The 17,262-nt window shown below is 39.5% G+C and overlaps 1 protein-coding gene across 2 annotated transcripts in view; it reads right to left on the bottom strand.

Moving 5' to 3' along the window:
• Positions 1-17,262, bottom strand: part of NPAS3 (neuronal PAS domain protein 3) — an 864,000-nt gene that overhangs the window by 54,319 nt on the left and 792,419 nt on the right. For both annotated transcript variants that reach the window (XM_028851483.2, XM_028851486.2), the window contains exon 6: positions 13,665-13,783. In XM_028851483.2, the coding sequence (XP_028707316.2) occupies positions 13,665-13,783 (119 nt within the window). The remainder of the gene's footprint in view (positions 1-13,664; positions 13,784-17,262) is intronic.

Genomic DNA, 17,262 nt, shown 5'->3' with positions numbered 1-17,262 from the left:
CTCCACTGATGTTTTCCCCAAGAAGAGGAGCACTGTGTGGGGAGGAAGATTGGACAATGGCCTTTCTAGGCTTTGCAATCTGTCAGCACTGTGTGGGACAGTTATGGTATGGTGTGTTGGTTCTGGGCTTCACTCCCTTTTTTACTTACTGAGTGCTCTGCATCAATCTGTGTCTACTTTAGGGTCCTTGGAGTGCATGAGAACCTGGAGGTGCTAGGCACTGCCACCTTTGTGTCCTAGAGATCAAATCCACAGAGCTTAACATCCCTCTGCTCTGCCAAGGGGCTTGGGATCTGGCCACTATGAGTTGTTGGGCAAATTGCATCACTCTCTGTATCATTTCAGTATAAAGAAAAGCCACATTTCATAGAGAAGATAGTAGTTCATAATAAATTCAAGAATATTTTACATTCCTATTATGATATTTTTCTTTGAGGAGTTTGACAATTATAATATTGTTAATTCCACTCATCATAGAAGAGCATTTACCCAAGACTCAACTGCCTATGGGGCTATTCTAGGCAGGTTAAACATTTCAAGTCCCTAAAACTGGAAACGTACACCCATTTCAGATAACAGCGGCATAGGTATTCACCAATAAGCCAACTGCAAATAATTAAAGAAGAAGATAGATAAATTTAAAAAGAACATGATGCTGTGTGTTATTTGGTATAATCAGAGGGGTGAGTATATATTGTGTTTAAAGTTAGTGAGGAAAAGAAATTTGCCACCGTTTATGGAATAAAGCAAAGGAGTATTTCTCTCTAATCACCATTATTTTTTGTCTTCAGTTGAGGATCTAGATTAATTTCTGAGACTGGTTGGTTTTAGTCCATCCATAGTCTAAGAGCAAGGTACAAAAGTTCACTGACCCCTCCCTAAAAATTACAAAATCCTTCCCAGACCTCTTTCCCCTGGCGGCATTCATTTGGTTAAATGTTTCCTAGAATATTTCAGATTCTCAAACTAGCCTTGACCACGAGGCAATACGACAGTTCTTGGTGACTCTGACCCTGTGAGAACTTCTGCGCAAACTTTAATTTCCCTCTTCCCAGAAATCAGGGGCTGCTCCTGGGTAGGCCAGTCCTCTATTCCGTTTTACCCAGAATGTCCCAAAGTGGCTAAAGCACTAATGCACAGAGTGGAGCTCAAAGGCAGGTACTGTCAACCAACCATCAATGACATCAAAGTCAATTGTTTGCTTTGTTTTCATCAAGGAAATAGAGGCCCAGGATAATCAGGCTGTTTGTCCGACACTGCAGAGCAAGTCAGAAGCAAAGTGCTGGTAGTGGGATGAAATGTTCTGACTCTCCCCACCAGGTGTTCCCCTATTAAGGCACTCTGTTTTTCATGACTTCTACAAGGAATCATGAGTTTGAAGGACATTTGACAAGGGGCTGTTGAGGACTGTTAAATATATTCAAAACTACCAAGTAATAATCAAGTATCTCTTGATTGTACTTCCAGAGCTCTAGCCCCTAGAATTGGGTACAAGTGGGGCACAAGTTAAATACACATTGATTTTTTAAAAACTGAATATGATAGCATAAAAAATATGTCATAGAATGTGTCACCCATTAGTGTAGGCTTTTTAAACAGAAAAGTTATAGTATCATCTTATCCTTATCATCAGGGCCCCAATACTAAAAACACTTGTATAATTCCACTGGCTACATATTCTCATCTCTAAATTTCTTTTAAAGAGACTAGAACACTGACTGAAGGAAGATGTAGAACAATGACCCAAGGAAGAAATATGTTCTGGCTTAGTACAAATGATGTCTAATATTTATAAATCCATTCATTTTTAAAAAAACAAATGTTTATATTGAATTTCTACTGTGTGCCTGAAACTGTTCTAGGAATTTCCTGTTACACTGTAGTAGGGGAGGAGAACTACGTACAAATACATCTATAAAATAGTGTCAGGTTGTGTTAAGTGTGATGAAGAACAGTAGGGAGCAGGATAAAGCAGATGATGGCGTGCAGAAGGAACACTTGATATATTGTAGATGGGGAGGTGAGGAAAGTGATGTTTAAGCAGAAATCGGAGTGAAATGCAGGTATGACCCATGGGAATATATCAGGACAATACATACTTTAGAGAGAATTAAAAGCAGATGGGAAAGCCCTGGTAGAAGAGAGATGTAAATGCTGCTATAAGTCAAGGGATAACTTATTTGGATTGTCTCCGTAGACAGTTGCCCAACTATGAGCCAAAGGTGATGTTTTCAACATAGCCACTTAGAGATATCAATTGCTCACTGGTAGTTCCAATAAGACACACACCCGCCCAGGCAGCAGCCCAAAGCTTCTTCCCTAGATGTAACTACAGAGGATTGAGAATTTGATTACACGGATGATTCTTTTGTCTAAATCAGAGTCTTGTTACTCAAATCACGTTGTGATGAGGTCATTCTTTTCATTTGATGGTGGGATGAGGGGTATCCCTAGAGGGATGGGGCAGATAAAATTGCTCCCTTGTCCCCTGGAAAGCCACTATGATGGAGCTATCAGCTCCAGAATCCTGGCTCTCTTCTTTTACTTAGAATGAGTGGGTAGAGGGCCAGGAGCTGTGGCTCACGTCTGTAATCCTAGCACTTTGGGAGGCCGAGGTGGGCAGATCATGAGGTCAGGAGTTCGAGACCAGCCTGGCCAACATGGTGAAACCCTGTCTCTACTAAAAATACAAAAATTAGCCGGGCATGGTGGTGGGCGCCTGTAATCCCAGCTACTCAGGAGGCTGAGGCAGGAGAATCATTTGAACCCAGGAAGCAGAGGTTGCAGTGAGCTGAGATCGTGCCACTGCACTCCAGCCTGGGCAACAGAGAAAGATTCCATCTCAAAAAAAAAAAAAAAAAAAAAAAAAAGAATGAGGTGATATGAGTTGATAGAATCCCCTAAGGAATGTCGCATAGTATCTCTCGGGTGCAGCAGCGTTCAAGCCACAGGGGCAGTTTGCCTTCCCCGCAGGTTCAGTTTCTGGGATATAGATGTTCTAATCAAACCATGGAGACTTATGGGCTACATAGGAGGCTTAGAAGCTCCATTTATTCCAGAGATCAACAACCTCAAATTGGTCCTTTCCCTACTTCATTTCTTGCATTAAGGGCTGTATTAGTCTTCCCATGATACTAAATCAATTCCAAAGAAAACCATTTGGTATGTGCTTCTTTTGTTAAAGGAACAGATGACGTATTTCAGTCATATTTTGTCCCTTATAATCAAATCAATATTCAGGACACTTAAGCAAGAAGAAATTTCCCAGAAATAAATGCATTTTCTATATTTGGAAGAAATCATTTATTATTCTAGAGCTCATATAACTTCCAGAAGATAATCTGAAATATTACTGATGAATTACTATTTTTCATAGGTACAGGTGCATCTGCAGAGGTGTAGAAATTAAGGTTTTGTATAATCTAGATTCACCTCCATACATGAAATTTCACATGTAGACATGGATTGTATGTGTTCACAATGGGCCAGGCATTGTGGTAAGCACTTTACCTACATCTCATTTTATTTCACAATAGCCTTATGAAGACGGTTGTATTGGTACTCTCGTTTTATAAGAAAAAATCCAGATGCTTAAAGAAGTTAAATAAAAGTCACAGACCCAGGAATGCAGGACTAAGTCCAAATCCTCAGCTGTCTGATGTCATAGCTACTCTGGTTGTCACTCTTCAGTAGAGTAATTTTGAGGTAATAAAGGTCAAACGGTAACATACATTCCTTGTTTTCTGTTTTATTGTGTTTCACATTATTGCACTTTCCAGATACTGTGGTTCTTCTCTGGTCTGGCTCTGTCACCCAGGCTGGAGTGCAGTAGCACGGTCACGGCTCACTGCAGCCTCGAACTCCTGGGCTTGAGCGATCCTACTGCCTCAGCCTCTTAAGTAGCTAGGACTATAGGAGTGTGCCACCATGCCTGGCTAAGTATTTTTATTTTTGTATTTTTGTAGAGAGGGGGTCTTGCTGTGTTGCCCAGGCTGGTCTTCAACGCCTGGGCTCAAGCAGTCCTCTTGCCTCAGCCTCCCAAAGTGCTGGGATTACAGGTATGAGCCACTGCACATGGTCTAGATACTGTGCTTTATACAAATTGAAGGTTTGTGGCAATCCTGCTTCAAACAAGTTCATTGCTGCCATTTTTCCAATAGCATGTGCTCACTTCATCTCTGCATCACATTTTTGTAACTCTTACAACATTTCATACTTCATTATTATTATTATTTGCTTTTTTTGGGATGGGGTCTCCCTCTGTTGCCCAGGCTGGAGTACAGTGGTGTAATCTCAGCTCACCGCAACCTCTGCCTCCTGGGCTCAAGCAATCCTCCCACCTCAGCCTCCTGAGTAGCTGAGACCACAGGCAAGCACCACTATGCCTGGCTAATTTTTTTGTATATTTGGTAGACAGGGTTTCGCCATGTTGCTCAGGCTAGTCTCGAACTCCTGAATTCAAGCGATCCTTCCATCTTCGCCTCCCAGAATGCTGGGATTACAGGTGTGAACCACCATGCCTGGCCCAAAGTTCATTATTATTATACCTGTTGTAGTGATCTGTGATCAGTGATCTTTGATATTACTATTATAATTGTTTTGGGGTGCCACGAATCATGGTTCAAATAAGAGATGAACTTAATTGATAAATGCTGTGCGTGTTCTGACTGCTCCAGTGACCAGCTGTCCCCAGTCTCTCTCCCTCTCCTCAGGCCTCCTTATTCCCTGTGACACAACAATATTGAAATTAGGCTAATTAATAACCCTAGCATGGCCTTTAAGTGTTCATGTGAAAGGAAGAGTTGCACATCTCTAACTTTAAATCAAAAGCTAGAAATGATGAAGCTTAGTGAGGAAGGCATATTGAAAGCTGAGATTGGCCAAAAGCCTCTTGGTGCCAGTTAGCCAACTTGTGAATGCAAAGGAAAAGTTCTTGAAAGAAAATAAAAGTGCTACTCTAGTGAACACACAAATGATAAGAAAGTAAAACAACCTTACTGCTGTTATGGAGAAAGTTCTAGTGTTCTCGATAGAAGACCAAACCAGCCATAATGCCAAAGCCTAATCCAGAGCAAGACCTTTAGTTCAATCTCTCTTCAATTCTACAAAGGCTGAGAGAGATGAAGAAGTTGCAGAAGAAACAGTGGAAGCTAGCAGAGGTTAATTCATGAAGTTTGAGGAAAGAAGCCATCTCCATAACATAAAAGTGCAAGATGAAACAGCAACTGCTGGTGTAGAAGCTGCAGCAAATTCTTCAGAAGATCTAGCTAAGATCACTGATGAAGGTAGCTACATTAAACAACAGATTGTTAATGGATACAAAACAGCCTTCTGTTGGAAGAAGATGCCATCTAGGATTTTCATAGCTAGAGAGAAGTCATCAATGTCTGGCTTTAAAGGACAGGTGGATTTTCTTGTGAGGAGCTAATGAAGCTGATGACTTTAAGTTGAAGCCAATGCTCACTTATTCTGGAAATCCTAGGGCTCTTAAGAATTATGCTAAATCTACTCTGTCTATGCTTTAGAAGTGGAACAATAAAACCTGGATGACAGCACATCTGTATATTAGCATGGTTTACTGAATATTTTAAGCCCACTGTTGAGACCTACTGCTCAGAAAAAAATACTCCTTTCAAAATATTACTGTTCACTGACAATGCACCTAGTCATCCAAGAACTCTGATGGCAACATACAGGGGGGTCAGTGTTGTTTTCATGCCTGCTAACACAATATCCATACTGCAACCCATAGATTAAAGAGTAATTTTGACTTTCAAGTCTTATTATTTAGGAACCATGTTTTGTAAGGCTGTCGCTGCCATAAGCAGTGCTTCCTCTAATGAATCTGGGCAAAGAAAATTGAAAACCTTCTGGAAGGAATTCACCATTCAAAATGCCATTGAGAACATTTGTGATTCATGAGAAGAGGTCAAAATATCAACATAAACATTAGTTTGAAAGAAGTGTATTCTAACCCTCATGGATGACTGAGATGCTCAAGACTTCAGTGGAGGGAATAACTGCATATATGGTGGAAATGGCGGGAGAACTAGAATCAGAAGTAGAGTATGAGGATGTGACTGAATTGCTGTAGTCTCGTGATGAAACTTAAATGGATGAGTAGCTGCTGCTTATGGGTGAACAAAGAGAGTGGTTTCTTGAGATGGAACTTACTGTTGGTGAAGAAGCTGTGGCCATTGTTGAAATAACAAAGGATTTAGAATATTCTATAAACTTAATTGATAAGGGTTTGAAAAGATTGACTTCAGTTTTGAAAGTTCTACTGTAGGAAAAATATTATCAAACACCATTGCATGTTACAGAGAAATCTTCATGAGAGGAAGAGTCAATCTATGTGGCAAACTTCATTGTTGTCTTATTTTTAAAACTTGCCACAGCCACCCCAACCTTCAGCAACCACCACCCTGATCAGTCAGCAGCCATTCACATGGAGCCAAGACCCTCTACCAGCAAAAACTTCACTGAAGGCTCAGATGATTGTTAGCGTTTCTTAGCAATAAATTATTGTTAAATTAAGATATGCACATTCCTTTTTAGAAATAATGCTGTTGTACACTTAATAGACTACAGTATAAACTTAACTATTATCTGCATTGGGAAACCAAAAAATTCATGTGACTCATTTATTCCCATGTTTGCTTTATTGCCATGGTTAGAACCAACCTGCAGTATCTCCAAGATATGCCTGTATCTGGAAAACTTTGATTTCTGTAAAGAGTTTAGTAACTGCTATTTCAGACCACCAGGTCAAGAGATTACTTTAGTGAAAGAGAAATTTGGGGTCTCTGCAGCTATTGTTAGGACAACTCGGTATGTTAAAGAGTACAAGACCTGAAGAAAAATGACTTGTGCTTGTGTTTGTGTTTTAGTTCTTAGGTCTGTTTTACAACTAATTGTAATAGGCCAAAGTCTCATAATAGTGATAATTATATAAATAAATCTATTAGGTTGAGAAGGTATTTACAGAGGCATTAGCAATAACTTTTAGGGGCATTAGTTGGTTAAAAGACATTATAGATAGGAAAGTTTGTTAATTTTTTCATCAACAATGTCATTTTCAAAGTGATCATCACTTTTGTTATTCTTAGCTAGCAAAGGCTCAGAAAACTGATCTGAAAAGATGCAACTTTAGTCAGAGAAGAGATACTGTTAACTTCCCTACCTGCTTCCTTAAATCTCTGTAGTGCAAAATGAAGGATCTGTAAGTTAGCAACATACTTGGGCTGCAGTCACTGACATACTTAGAATTTAAAGACACTTCCCAGAGTGGCTAGTGATTATGCCTCTAGTTGGTAAAATAGCTAGCTGATTAGTCCCAGCAGAAATGACATACCCAAAGCTGGAACTACTATCATGCCTTGGTAATGGGAAATAAATTCTTTAAGATCAGAAACAATGTCGGCTGTATTTAAAATGACACTGGAAACCACGTTGTAATGGACAATTGTGCAGAGGTGAGCAGAGACTAAAACGAGGTAATAGGATTTTAAAAATTTGATTTTATTGGTTCTCTCCTCTATTTGCATTTTCCATCAGGATAACCTCTGCCTGTAAGTTCCACCCTGGAAATTTTTTCTCCTTCAATTTATCCTGGGTATCTGGGTTGATTGAAAGGCAATAAATGCATAGCCTTAGAAACCCTGAATGGGCTGACAGAATTTTTGGTCTCTGAAAATTCATCTATTGATTTGACAAGACAGTTACATTTTGCACAACTTGGAATGCTGTAGTCATCATTTCAAGACAACACAAAGCTGAAGCAAAAGGCTTCAGGAGAAGCATTGGTATGTCTGGACACCTGGAACATCTCTGAATCTCAGATAAAGAAGAAACATCCAGGTGGCAACTAGTTCATCCACACTTGTCTGGGAGGAGGAGGAGACTCCTAACTGATGGGTTCAATGTACGGTCTTAGAAATCTCCAGAGAAGGACCACTACCACATTGCTCCCCACATTAGTGCTGGGCATACCTCCAGGCTATACTTTTCCTGGTATGATTAAAACTCCATAAGAATCAGCATTCTTATTATAATATGTCACATATTCTTAGCAGTCTCTGAGAAATCATGGAGTTTTTCCAGAAGACAGGATACTGGCAAGTATTATCCTAATTTTCAGAAAGAGAGAGCCCCAACAGGTTTATATCCAGAAAAAAAAAATCTTCAAAGATAATTTAATAAAAAATTGTGATCAGCAGAGGCTAGCATGAAGTCATGATAAATAGGTGATGCTAACATGACTCATTTCTCATTTTCTGAATGGAATCTTCAACTGATAGCTAAAGGGAACACTATGGACCCAGTATGTATCAATTTTAGTAAAGCACCGATAAAGATGTGCAATATCCTTGTAGGCAAGATGGAGAAATGTGAGCCAAATCATGGTACAATCATTTTGAGTTCATAGCTATTCCAACAGTCACATGTAAAAGATACTGATGTCAACTAGCAGGATCTCTAGTGGTATGCCATAGGGCTTGGTGCTGTCAACATTTTTCATTGGTATTTCAGAAGGAAAGAGAGCATGCAATTCACTTAAATCAACATTTATTGAATGACAACTACGTGCAGCATACTGTGCTAGGTGCTGAGGGAAGAAAATAGGATAACAAAGTACCCAGTATCCAATGTTGGGTATTGGACATTAGGAGGCATTTGAAATCAGAAGATCTGGATACTTCTCAGTCTTGCCATTTATCATTTATCTGACTTAGACAAGTCAATTTGTATTTCTATGTCTCCATTTTACTTATCTTCAAAACTGAGGAAACAGGTAATTACCTAAAATAATTGTTGTGAAGTTCAGATGAAATTATATGAAAGTACATCATACAGTGGAAAAAAGATGCCTAGCTGAGCCTGTGTTATCTCACTTTATCTGTAGGAAAAATCTTTGGTTTAGGTACTATTAATAGCTTCCTTTTACAGGTAAGAAAATGAGGCACAGAGAATGTAAGTAAAATCTCAAAATGCTATTTTAGCATAGAAGAGAAGGGATAATTTTCCTTATATGCATTGGGGGAAATGAAAAAATAAGTGATATTTGAGTGGGGCCATACTGGTTGAGTAAGAGTTTTCCAGGTGAAAGTGTGGCAGAAAGGCATAGGACTTCAATATGTATCAACACTGGATGGATAAATGGGAGGGAGAAATGAGGAGGAAGGGAAAGGGCTATTGTGATACTGATGGAATATGTTCTGGAAGATGCACTAACTTGGTTTCTTAATAAGTGCTGAAGATATCATACTGTTAAATAGGGTTTTGTAACCTGGAATCAATGGATAAAATGATGCAAAATGAATTTACCTTGGGAGAGGCTCTATAGATTTTATCAAATCTTTAAAGGGCTCTTTGATACCCCAAATAAAACAAATCTGTTAAAATTTCATGTGTACCTTCTTCCACAGAGCATATGCAACTATGAAGTTTTAGTAACAAAAGTTTCTAATTTAAAAGACACCTATGTTTGGGCTTAGAGAAGGCAAAATAATTTTCTTTAGCTAATTAGCACCTTCTCGTTAATTTTGTTACTTCATGTTTAGATGCAGATACTCTTAAAGCTAGAGTATATCAGCGATCCTAATAAACTAGTGAAACTACCAATTATTTTTTCTTTAGAATTCTTTATGTCATAAAGGAGACTGGGTAGGATTTCGGAAGTCATTTAGCTTAATACTTAGCTACAGGCAAATCCATGCCCAAATCATCCCAGATGGGGCACTATTTTTAAGGATCTTGAGTTCTTGCATCCTCCCTCCCTTAGTAATATGTTTGCATACATCATAGCAGGAACTCCAGTATTTGATGATTTCACCACTGTGAAGAGTTTGAAGACACTCTGAGCATTATGTAAACATGATAGATTTTCTCTTTTTGCCTATGTTTGCCAGTCTAGGCTGTCTACTGTGCCATTAGAATGAGGACATCATAATGTGTGTGAATAAATACTTCAGAAATGACAGTGGAGCTGGTGGGCATTTAAGAAGAGATTAGAAAACTGAAAGTCCCATGCCAAAGGAAACTATCCTCCAAAGACGGGAGCTAAGGAGGCGACCCAATTAGTCTTCCCTTCTCTAATTTCCCTGATTACATATCTTCTTTTACCCCATGTGCTATACCTAGCAAGTTCCCCCAGACATAGACCTAATCAAGAAGGCAGAATCTATGTGCAATGCAATTTAAATGAGAGCTGTGCTATGCTATGTGACTAACAGTGAGGCCTAAACAACAGGGAAGCCCCTGGGGCATAAAAAGTGGCTGGTCCAGATAACATGCTACTGTGGATTTCAAAGCAAATGAGGACAGAAACAATTGGATGTCAGCTCATATTTGGGAAACTTCATTGGAGAGAGGGCACTTTCCTGAGGAATGGGGTGTGGCAAACTCTGCAACAGCAACTCACATTAGCAGATGCAGGTTGGTATTTCTTTGGCTAGAACTCTTGGTGATGGGGAATGTGAGTAGGCATGGAGTCCTGGAAAAGAAGTAAATCTTCATAACTCCTTGGGCGCATTGGAATCACCAAGCACTGATACACTAGTGCAGTGGGATATGGTAAGCCCCAGAGGGAAGGTCTTAATTAGGCAAGAAGTTTTTCTTTTAAAAATTTAAGTTAATTACTTTTTCATATGTTGAGGTCAGCACATGCTGAGCCATTCTTTGGACTTAATCCTTTAAGCAGTGAAGCAGAGAGGCTAAGGGGACAGCCTTGGAGGATTTGATTCTGGTGCTTCAGTAGCTACTTAAGGGCTGTATGAACATGGGCAAAGTATTTCACCTATTAAGACCTCAGTTTCATCACCTGCAAAATGGGCATAATGATAGAATATAACATTTGGACAATGCCTGGCATAGAGAAGGATTTTAAATAATCCTGTTGTGTGGATTAAACAAGTGTAAAGCATGTGGCACAGGGGCTGCCACAGAGTCAATGTTCAGTAAGTGGTACTTTTGTTCCTATGACAACAACAACAGATAAAGTGATGGAGAAAGTTAGAAAGGTCCATGTGCCAAGATCACAGGAAAAATGGACAGAATACAGTGACCTGCAGTGAGCAAAGTTTGACATCTTAGGATCTTTAACTATGGGAAAAGATGCATATAATGGTAATAAATTAGGGGGAATATTGGGAGTACAGAGAAATGATCATCACTGTTTCTTTTTATTTGTGTTTATTGTGTGGTGGTGGGGTGATTACCAGTTTTATTGGAATGTTTTATAAGCTGCTAGATTTACTTACTGAGAATGAACAGATAAATAGGGATGTTATTCAGCTGTGTCATGCCATGGGCTCTCATCAGCTCTTCCACTAACTTTCAGACAAGGTTAATTAATGAGGGAAGTTCACTGCAGAGGAGGAGGAGGAGGGAAAGAGCTGGATCTGCTGGATGATTCATCTTACTGGGGAACAGAGGATGAATCAACTTTTGTTGGTAGTAGTTCTGGGGAGGAGAGTAGGGCATCAGCTGGAGACTCCCATGGTATCTTGAGAAAGACCTGCTGACAGGGTGTGTCAGGGGAGTATGGTCACTTTAACGTTACATGATTTGATGGGAACTGGAATAGCTCCTAAATCTTTTCCAATCTTGGATGTTCAAGGTTGCACTTTTAAGTCTTTTGTTTATTGAAGGCCCATTCTTACTGCAAGGCATCTTTAATCTTAAGCCCAAGTGGCTTCAGAAACATCTTTCTTCCATTTGTTTGCATGATGGTCCCTTCTCATTCACTGCTCACAGGTGACATCCCACCTCCTCAGCGTGACCTTTTGTGATCTTCCTATTTAAAGTGGCTTCCTGGTCTCATCAGCCGCCCCTTCACACTACCTTTCTTTGCTGTCTGCATAGTAGTATAGCCTAGTGGTGCAGTGCATGTGGTATGGAGCTGGACTCCCCAGGTTCAAACTCTGGCTCTGCTCCTTCAACATGTGACATTGAGAATGCTAATTAGTTTTCTATCCTTAGTTTGTGTGTAAAATGGAACAAAAATGGGAATGCTGTAAGGTCTTACACAGGTGAACTATATCATACCCAGCATATTGCAGTGTTCCTAAGTACCGGCTGTTATTAATTTTAGGCATCATTACTTTCTGATCTCTAGTTTATGGTATGAAAAAAATTTTAATCAGTGTTAAATTATCAAACAATATTGAATTATACTTAATATTGCTTTCTGAAACTATATATCACTCCTCTCACCCTTCTTCCCTCCTGGGATGTGCCCCCTCCAAACCAGTAAAAATGAATAAACGTGAAGAAAGAATGCTGAGAGACAGGAAACAGTTCGAAAGGAAGCCCCGTGGTTCCTAAAATCTGAAATGCAAAGAATGTGTCTTTCTAGCATTAGAATAACAAGAATCTCAACATCTGTGGTCTGCTTATAGAATTCCAAACTAATGAATGCAGCAAGGCAGGGCAATAGAAAATGGTCCTAAGGATAGGGTCTGTTTTCTTTCCCTCAATGCACTCCTTTGTAAGAAGCCTCTATCGGGTAGGGCTACAGCAGGTGGAGCTGCCCACTTGGCTCTTCTCTGCATCGCACCTGCTAAAGGTTAAGGATACTCCACTTGTGCCTTTTAGACTCCAAGACAGCTCAGCTAAAGGTCGTTCTTGGAAGGATCTGCTTCCCCACCTCTCTTGTTTTTCTGAAGAATTAATATCAAAGAAAGTGCCCGACTCTGACTTTTATACAGCTGGCTAGTCTCCTGATGGCTTAGGTAAGGTTTTGAAGACCTAATGATACTGGCTGTTACCATCCCCGATAACACAACAGTCACCTTAAAGAACTGAACTATCAGAAGTTCTAAATTCTAAAGCTGGGGAAGGTCACAACGGCTGGCCACATTGATGGCATATGCCATTTCTGTTTGCCTTCCCACAGATAATCAATATTGTTTGAGATTGGTTAGTGTGTTGTAAAATTGATAAGATTCAGGTTGCCAAAGGCATTTCATGAATTTCATAGGTCTTAATTTATGTTGCTATAGTAACTGAAACATTGGAATTTCCTGAGATTAGAAAGCTTTTATATCCTTAACCTTAAAATGATGATAATGTAGAGTTGGACTGTGGACTTGGTATTTGCTTGTGAGGAACTTAAGTATATCGAGTATTCTATGAATGCTAAGGTGTGACTGCATGTTCCATAAATACAGTTTCAAAATTCAGGTTTCTAATATCCCACCTGATTTTCTCGTCTATGTGTATAAATCTCGGTGGCTAAGATGTTATTAAAACGGACAGCCTTTCTCTAAAGAGAAAGGGAGAATTTGAAGGGGAAAGCGAGAGAAGTGGAACTCTCCTAAGTGGCAGTTCTAGAGCACTCATCTTAAGGACTGATATGAAATTGGCTCACCTTCTCCATTAAAGTGAATTTCCAGCAGGTGCTGAAGCACTTGGCATATTTTTAATCAATGTTTTAAGAAAAGACACTATATTGGGGCTTTCAGTGCACCAGCAATGTCTGAAGTGAGAAGGAGAGGTGTAAAGAAGCTCCTGCCTTGAGTCAGGAAGATGACTAGGAATCCTATGCGCTCCTCAAGATCACATGTGTTCATTATATGGACCTAAAGCAGCTGGAAAATTCAATGCAAAATACCTAGGACTGGCCTGAGACAGCAATGTCTCCCCTCCCGGAACCAGCTTACCTTATATCCTGATGATTTGATGTGCACACCGCGTTTGGTCAGAGTAGATTTCATTCGGATGAAAAAGGAACGCTCAAGAGTGTTGTCAGTGGTTAGCAGACTGGGGCTGGTTGACTCCACTGAGGAATACAAAAATACAGACACATATGATTTAGATCTTTACACAGCCCCTCACAGCTACAGCTCAGGTGCAATCCTTGAGTTCACTAAAAATAAATGACTGATGGGTGCTAAGAGCAGTAGTAATCAATTTACCTCATTTAGAAAATGTTTACTTTGCAGAAAATAAAAAAGAAAAATTAATGTATCTAGAGTAACCTCGTTCCAGTTTCTAACAAGAGCTTTTCAGGCCTTTTCACTTGCAGCAGCTGCCTAAGTGGGGTCTAGTCGTAAGTAAGTGCAGTTTACTTGAGGCTGGGCTGGTACACATGGAGAGAACTGTCATGAAAAACAAGGACCCGTAGATTTATGAGTTCAACCAAGGTACAGGCAGAGATGCTTCTGATAAAGGGTAAGGAAGGCTTGCTCTTTGTTCTCCCCGAGAATCCATTCTTGTGCCATTTGCCTACTGGGAGTTCGGGATTCACTCTCAAGGCTGGAGAGTCATGTCCTGACCAATGTCCTCACCCCTTGGAGCTGGTTTTCTTCATCATGGGGAGTAAGAAGCATAAATAAGACATGGAGGGATAAGAATGGGATGTGTAGACAGAAACAAAAACTACTCACGATATCAACTTTCCATTCCTGTCACTTAAGAGCAGCTTTCAACCCCAACCCCCCAAATAGAAAACAGTCTGTTTTTCCACTTCTCTGCTTCTGATATGAGGAAACAATTGTTTCCTCTCTTAAACAAGATAGTCACTCTTTCCTTTTATAAGCTTTTAGACTAAGTAGAATGTTTTTGCTTATGAAACTTAAAATGGTAGTTTGCAGTCTTGCTGATGTAAAAACACCTTTATGCAAACAGGTCAGAAGGCAATGTAAAAATCTATTTTCTTTAAAAACAAGCTTCCAAGGTATTTTATAAACTTAAGTGTTTTCTGGCAAAGAAATTAATTTTGGGGTTTTTAAGTCTAATAAATACTCTAATTTGTACTCTTCTTAAATACTATTTTAAAGTTTTTCTTATTCAAAAGTTAAAAAAAAATTGTCCAAGAAACAGGATTTCTTTTGAGTAGCCCTATGCTAACGCTTATTTTCTCTGGAGTAGGGGTAAAGAAATATGTGTAACAAAGAGATTTAAGAATTAAGTATATGTGAAAACAGTTATTAACAACAGAAAAAATGGGCAAAACAAGTTTTAAATTTTAAGTTATGAAATGCATTCCATATATTTCTAAGGGTGAATAATCTCTTTCATATTAAACTTGATGCTCAGATGAAAGAAGAATGAATGAGAGTTACTGTAATAACAGAAACCTTGCTATCTGTGGTTTGGGACTTTTCTTATATCGTTTTTAATCTTAACATGACTATGTTTTCCTATTTTTATGGCATTTCTATTCTGGGGTATTGGAATCACTGACAAGTGTCCCTTATGTGTCTCTCTTAAGGTTTTCCTCTTTTTTTTTTTTTTTTGTTTTAGAGAGCATGAATCTGATGTCATTTTAAATGTACAGCTTTTTATCACTCGAGGGAAAAGCAGAGCCATGTTATATTTAGTACTTTCATTTCTTCTGATTAAATATGAATTACTATGAAATTTTTCTCATCATCTAACACGCCATAATACGCCAACAGCTTTTTAATACACTATATAAGCACAAACTTCTGCTCTAAGAGTTTAATTTGCCCCTCTAATCCAATCACATCAACCTTATTTCTCTTATCAGAGATTCCCATTTTGAATTAAATGAGCTCATTAGTTTTAATCAAAAGCAGAGAGATCAAAACTTAAACGTAAATGCTTTAGATCAGAACTGTCAGTCAGCCGTGCAGTTCTATTTTACTAAAACACAAGATCAGAGACCCTTAGAACCAATTTTTTCTCGTAAGGGATGCCGAGAGCTTGAAGATGCTATATTCTTTTTTTTTTTTTCCCTCCCAAGGACAGATTATACATTTAAGGTTAGACTTAATTTATAGCAGTTTTTTTCATCCTGGTGGAAATGGAAAAGTATACCAATCTACTGTTGTTCCTTTCACATTTATTGGCACTGGTCCTCAGAGACTTGAACTAACACGAAGCCATCAGAACCACACCACAAACTCAGCCTTAAAAATTCAGCTCTGTTCAGCAAGATCATGTTTGCAATTGCTGAGGAAAAATGAAACATCCCAGAGAAGTGAAATCTGTTTTAGGGCTGGGGTCTTGGAGCTCCTGACCCAGTAAGGAAGGAACTACCAAACTTGTAGAAAGGGTGGGTAATGCAGGCATTGTGAGAAATCATTGTGTTCTATATGGAACTGCACAGTAAAACACTTAGAGGGTATGTTAGAGACCACAGCATGGATGCTTCCAGCTGGGTGAAGACACAAGCTTCACGTGAGCTGTGGAGCCGATCACGGCATCGTGCCCTGAATGAGGCAGGAGTATGGCACCATATCACGTGTTGCAACAGTAACTGCCTAAACATACAGGGGCAATGTTATTTGTACCCAGGACAACTGGTGTAAGAGGAGTGTTAAGGTCAGGTTTTGCCCCAGTGAAGCTGATATTTAAAATCAAAACTAGTCTTCAAGCTTTATTTCAAGAGCATGGGTTATGGGGAGTCCAAGAGAAGGAGACAGGGCAACCCAGAAAGAGACTGATTTCTGATGACAATTTCTACTGAAATTCCATATGGCTTCCTACTTCTGAGGACAGGGGCAGAAGTAAGAAGCCACGTTTATTATAATAAAGTTATTCATAGCTCACACGCCATGGTCATGGGTTCTCAAGGGCTAGCAAATACACTTGGTTTATCCCAGCTGTGACAATGGTGTCTCCATGTGAAAAGACAGATTATCTGCATGTGACAGACGAGAGCAGCAGCTTTAGAAGAGATGCTTTTGAACTGTCTCACGTGAGAGGCGTGATTTTGAGGAAGGTTCTATTGGGTGAGATCCAAGGCAGCACAGCCTTGGTGGTGTGCGATGCCACTGTGGCACTGAAGAGAAAGAGTGTGTGTGTGTGTGCGCGCGCGCGCGCGTGTGCGCGCATGCGTGCATGTGTGTAGGATGAGGCGAAGAGTGGATGAGAAGATGGAGTAGTGACAGAAGCCTCCTTAGGAATAGTGCTCTATAAAGACAGTGGAAACAGTTTATGTCTAAGAAGCATTTTAGAGTGCTTTCTAGATATGAAATGCTTTTCTATCAACTTTTTGAGGCAGGTCATAATTGTTGCATGCTCTGATAAGAAATCTGGGATTTAGAGAAGTTGTATCTGCTGCCTGAGACACAGGAAAAAATCTACGGGTAAAGCTGGATTAAGTGGTCAAAGCCCAGTTGTGCCCAGCTCTGCCCTATAAATTATAAACTAGGAGCTTTAAAAAAAAAAAAAGACGTACACAACTAAAAGCTGAATAAAGAAATATACTGTATTTGGCTCAATCTCAAGGTCTCAACTTTTTAATAAACCTAAATTATCTCAGCTCTTGAAATGTCAGTTTTTGCATAT

This window comes from Macaca mulatta, chromosome 7 (assembly GCF_049350105.2).
Source record: "Macaca mulatta isolate MMU2019108-1 chromosome 7, T2T-MMU8v2.0, whole genome shotgun sequence".
NCBI classification, from domain to species: Eukaryota; Metazoa; Chordata; class Mammalia; order Primates; family Cercopithecidae; genus Macaca; species Macaca mulatta.
This window is presented reverse-complemented; position numbering and strand designations above follow the sequence as displayed.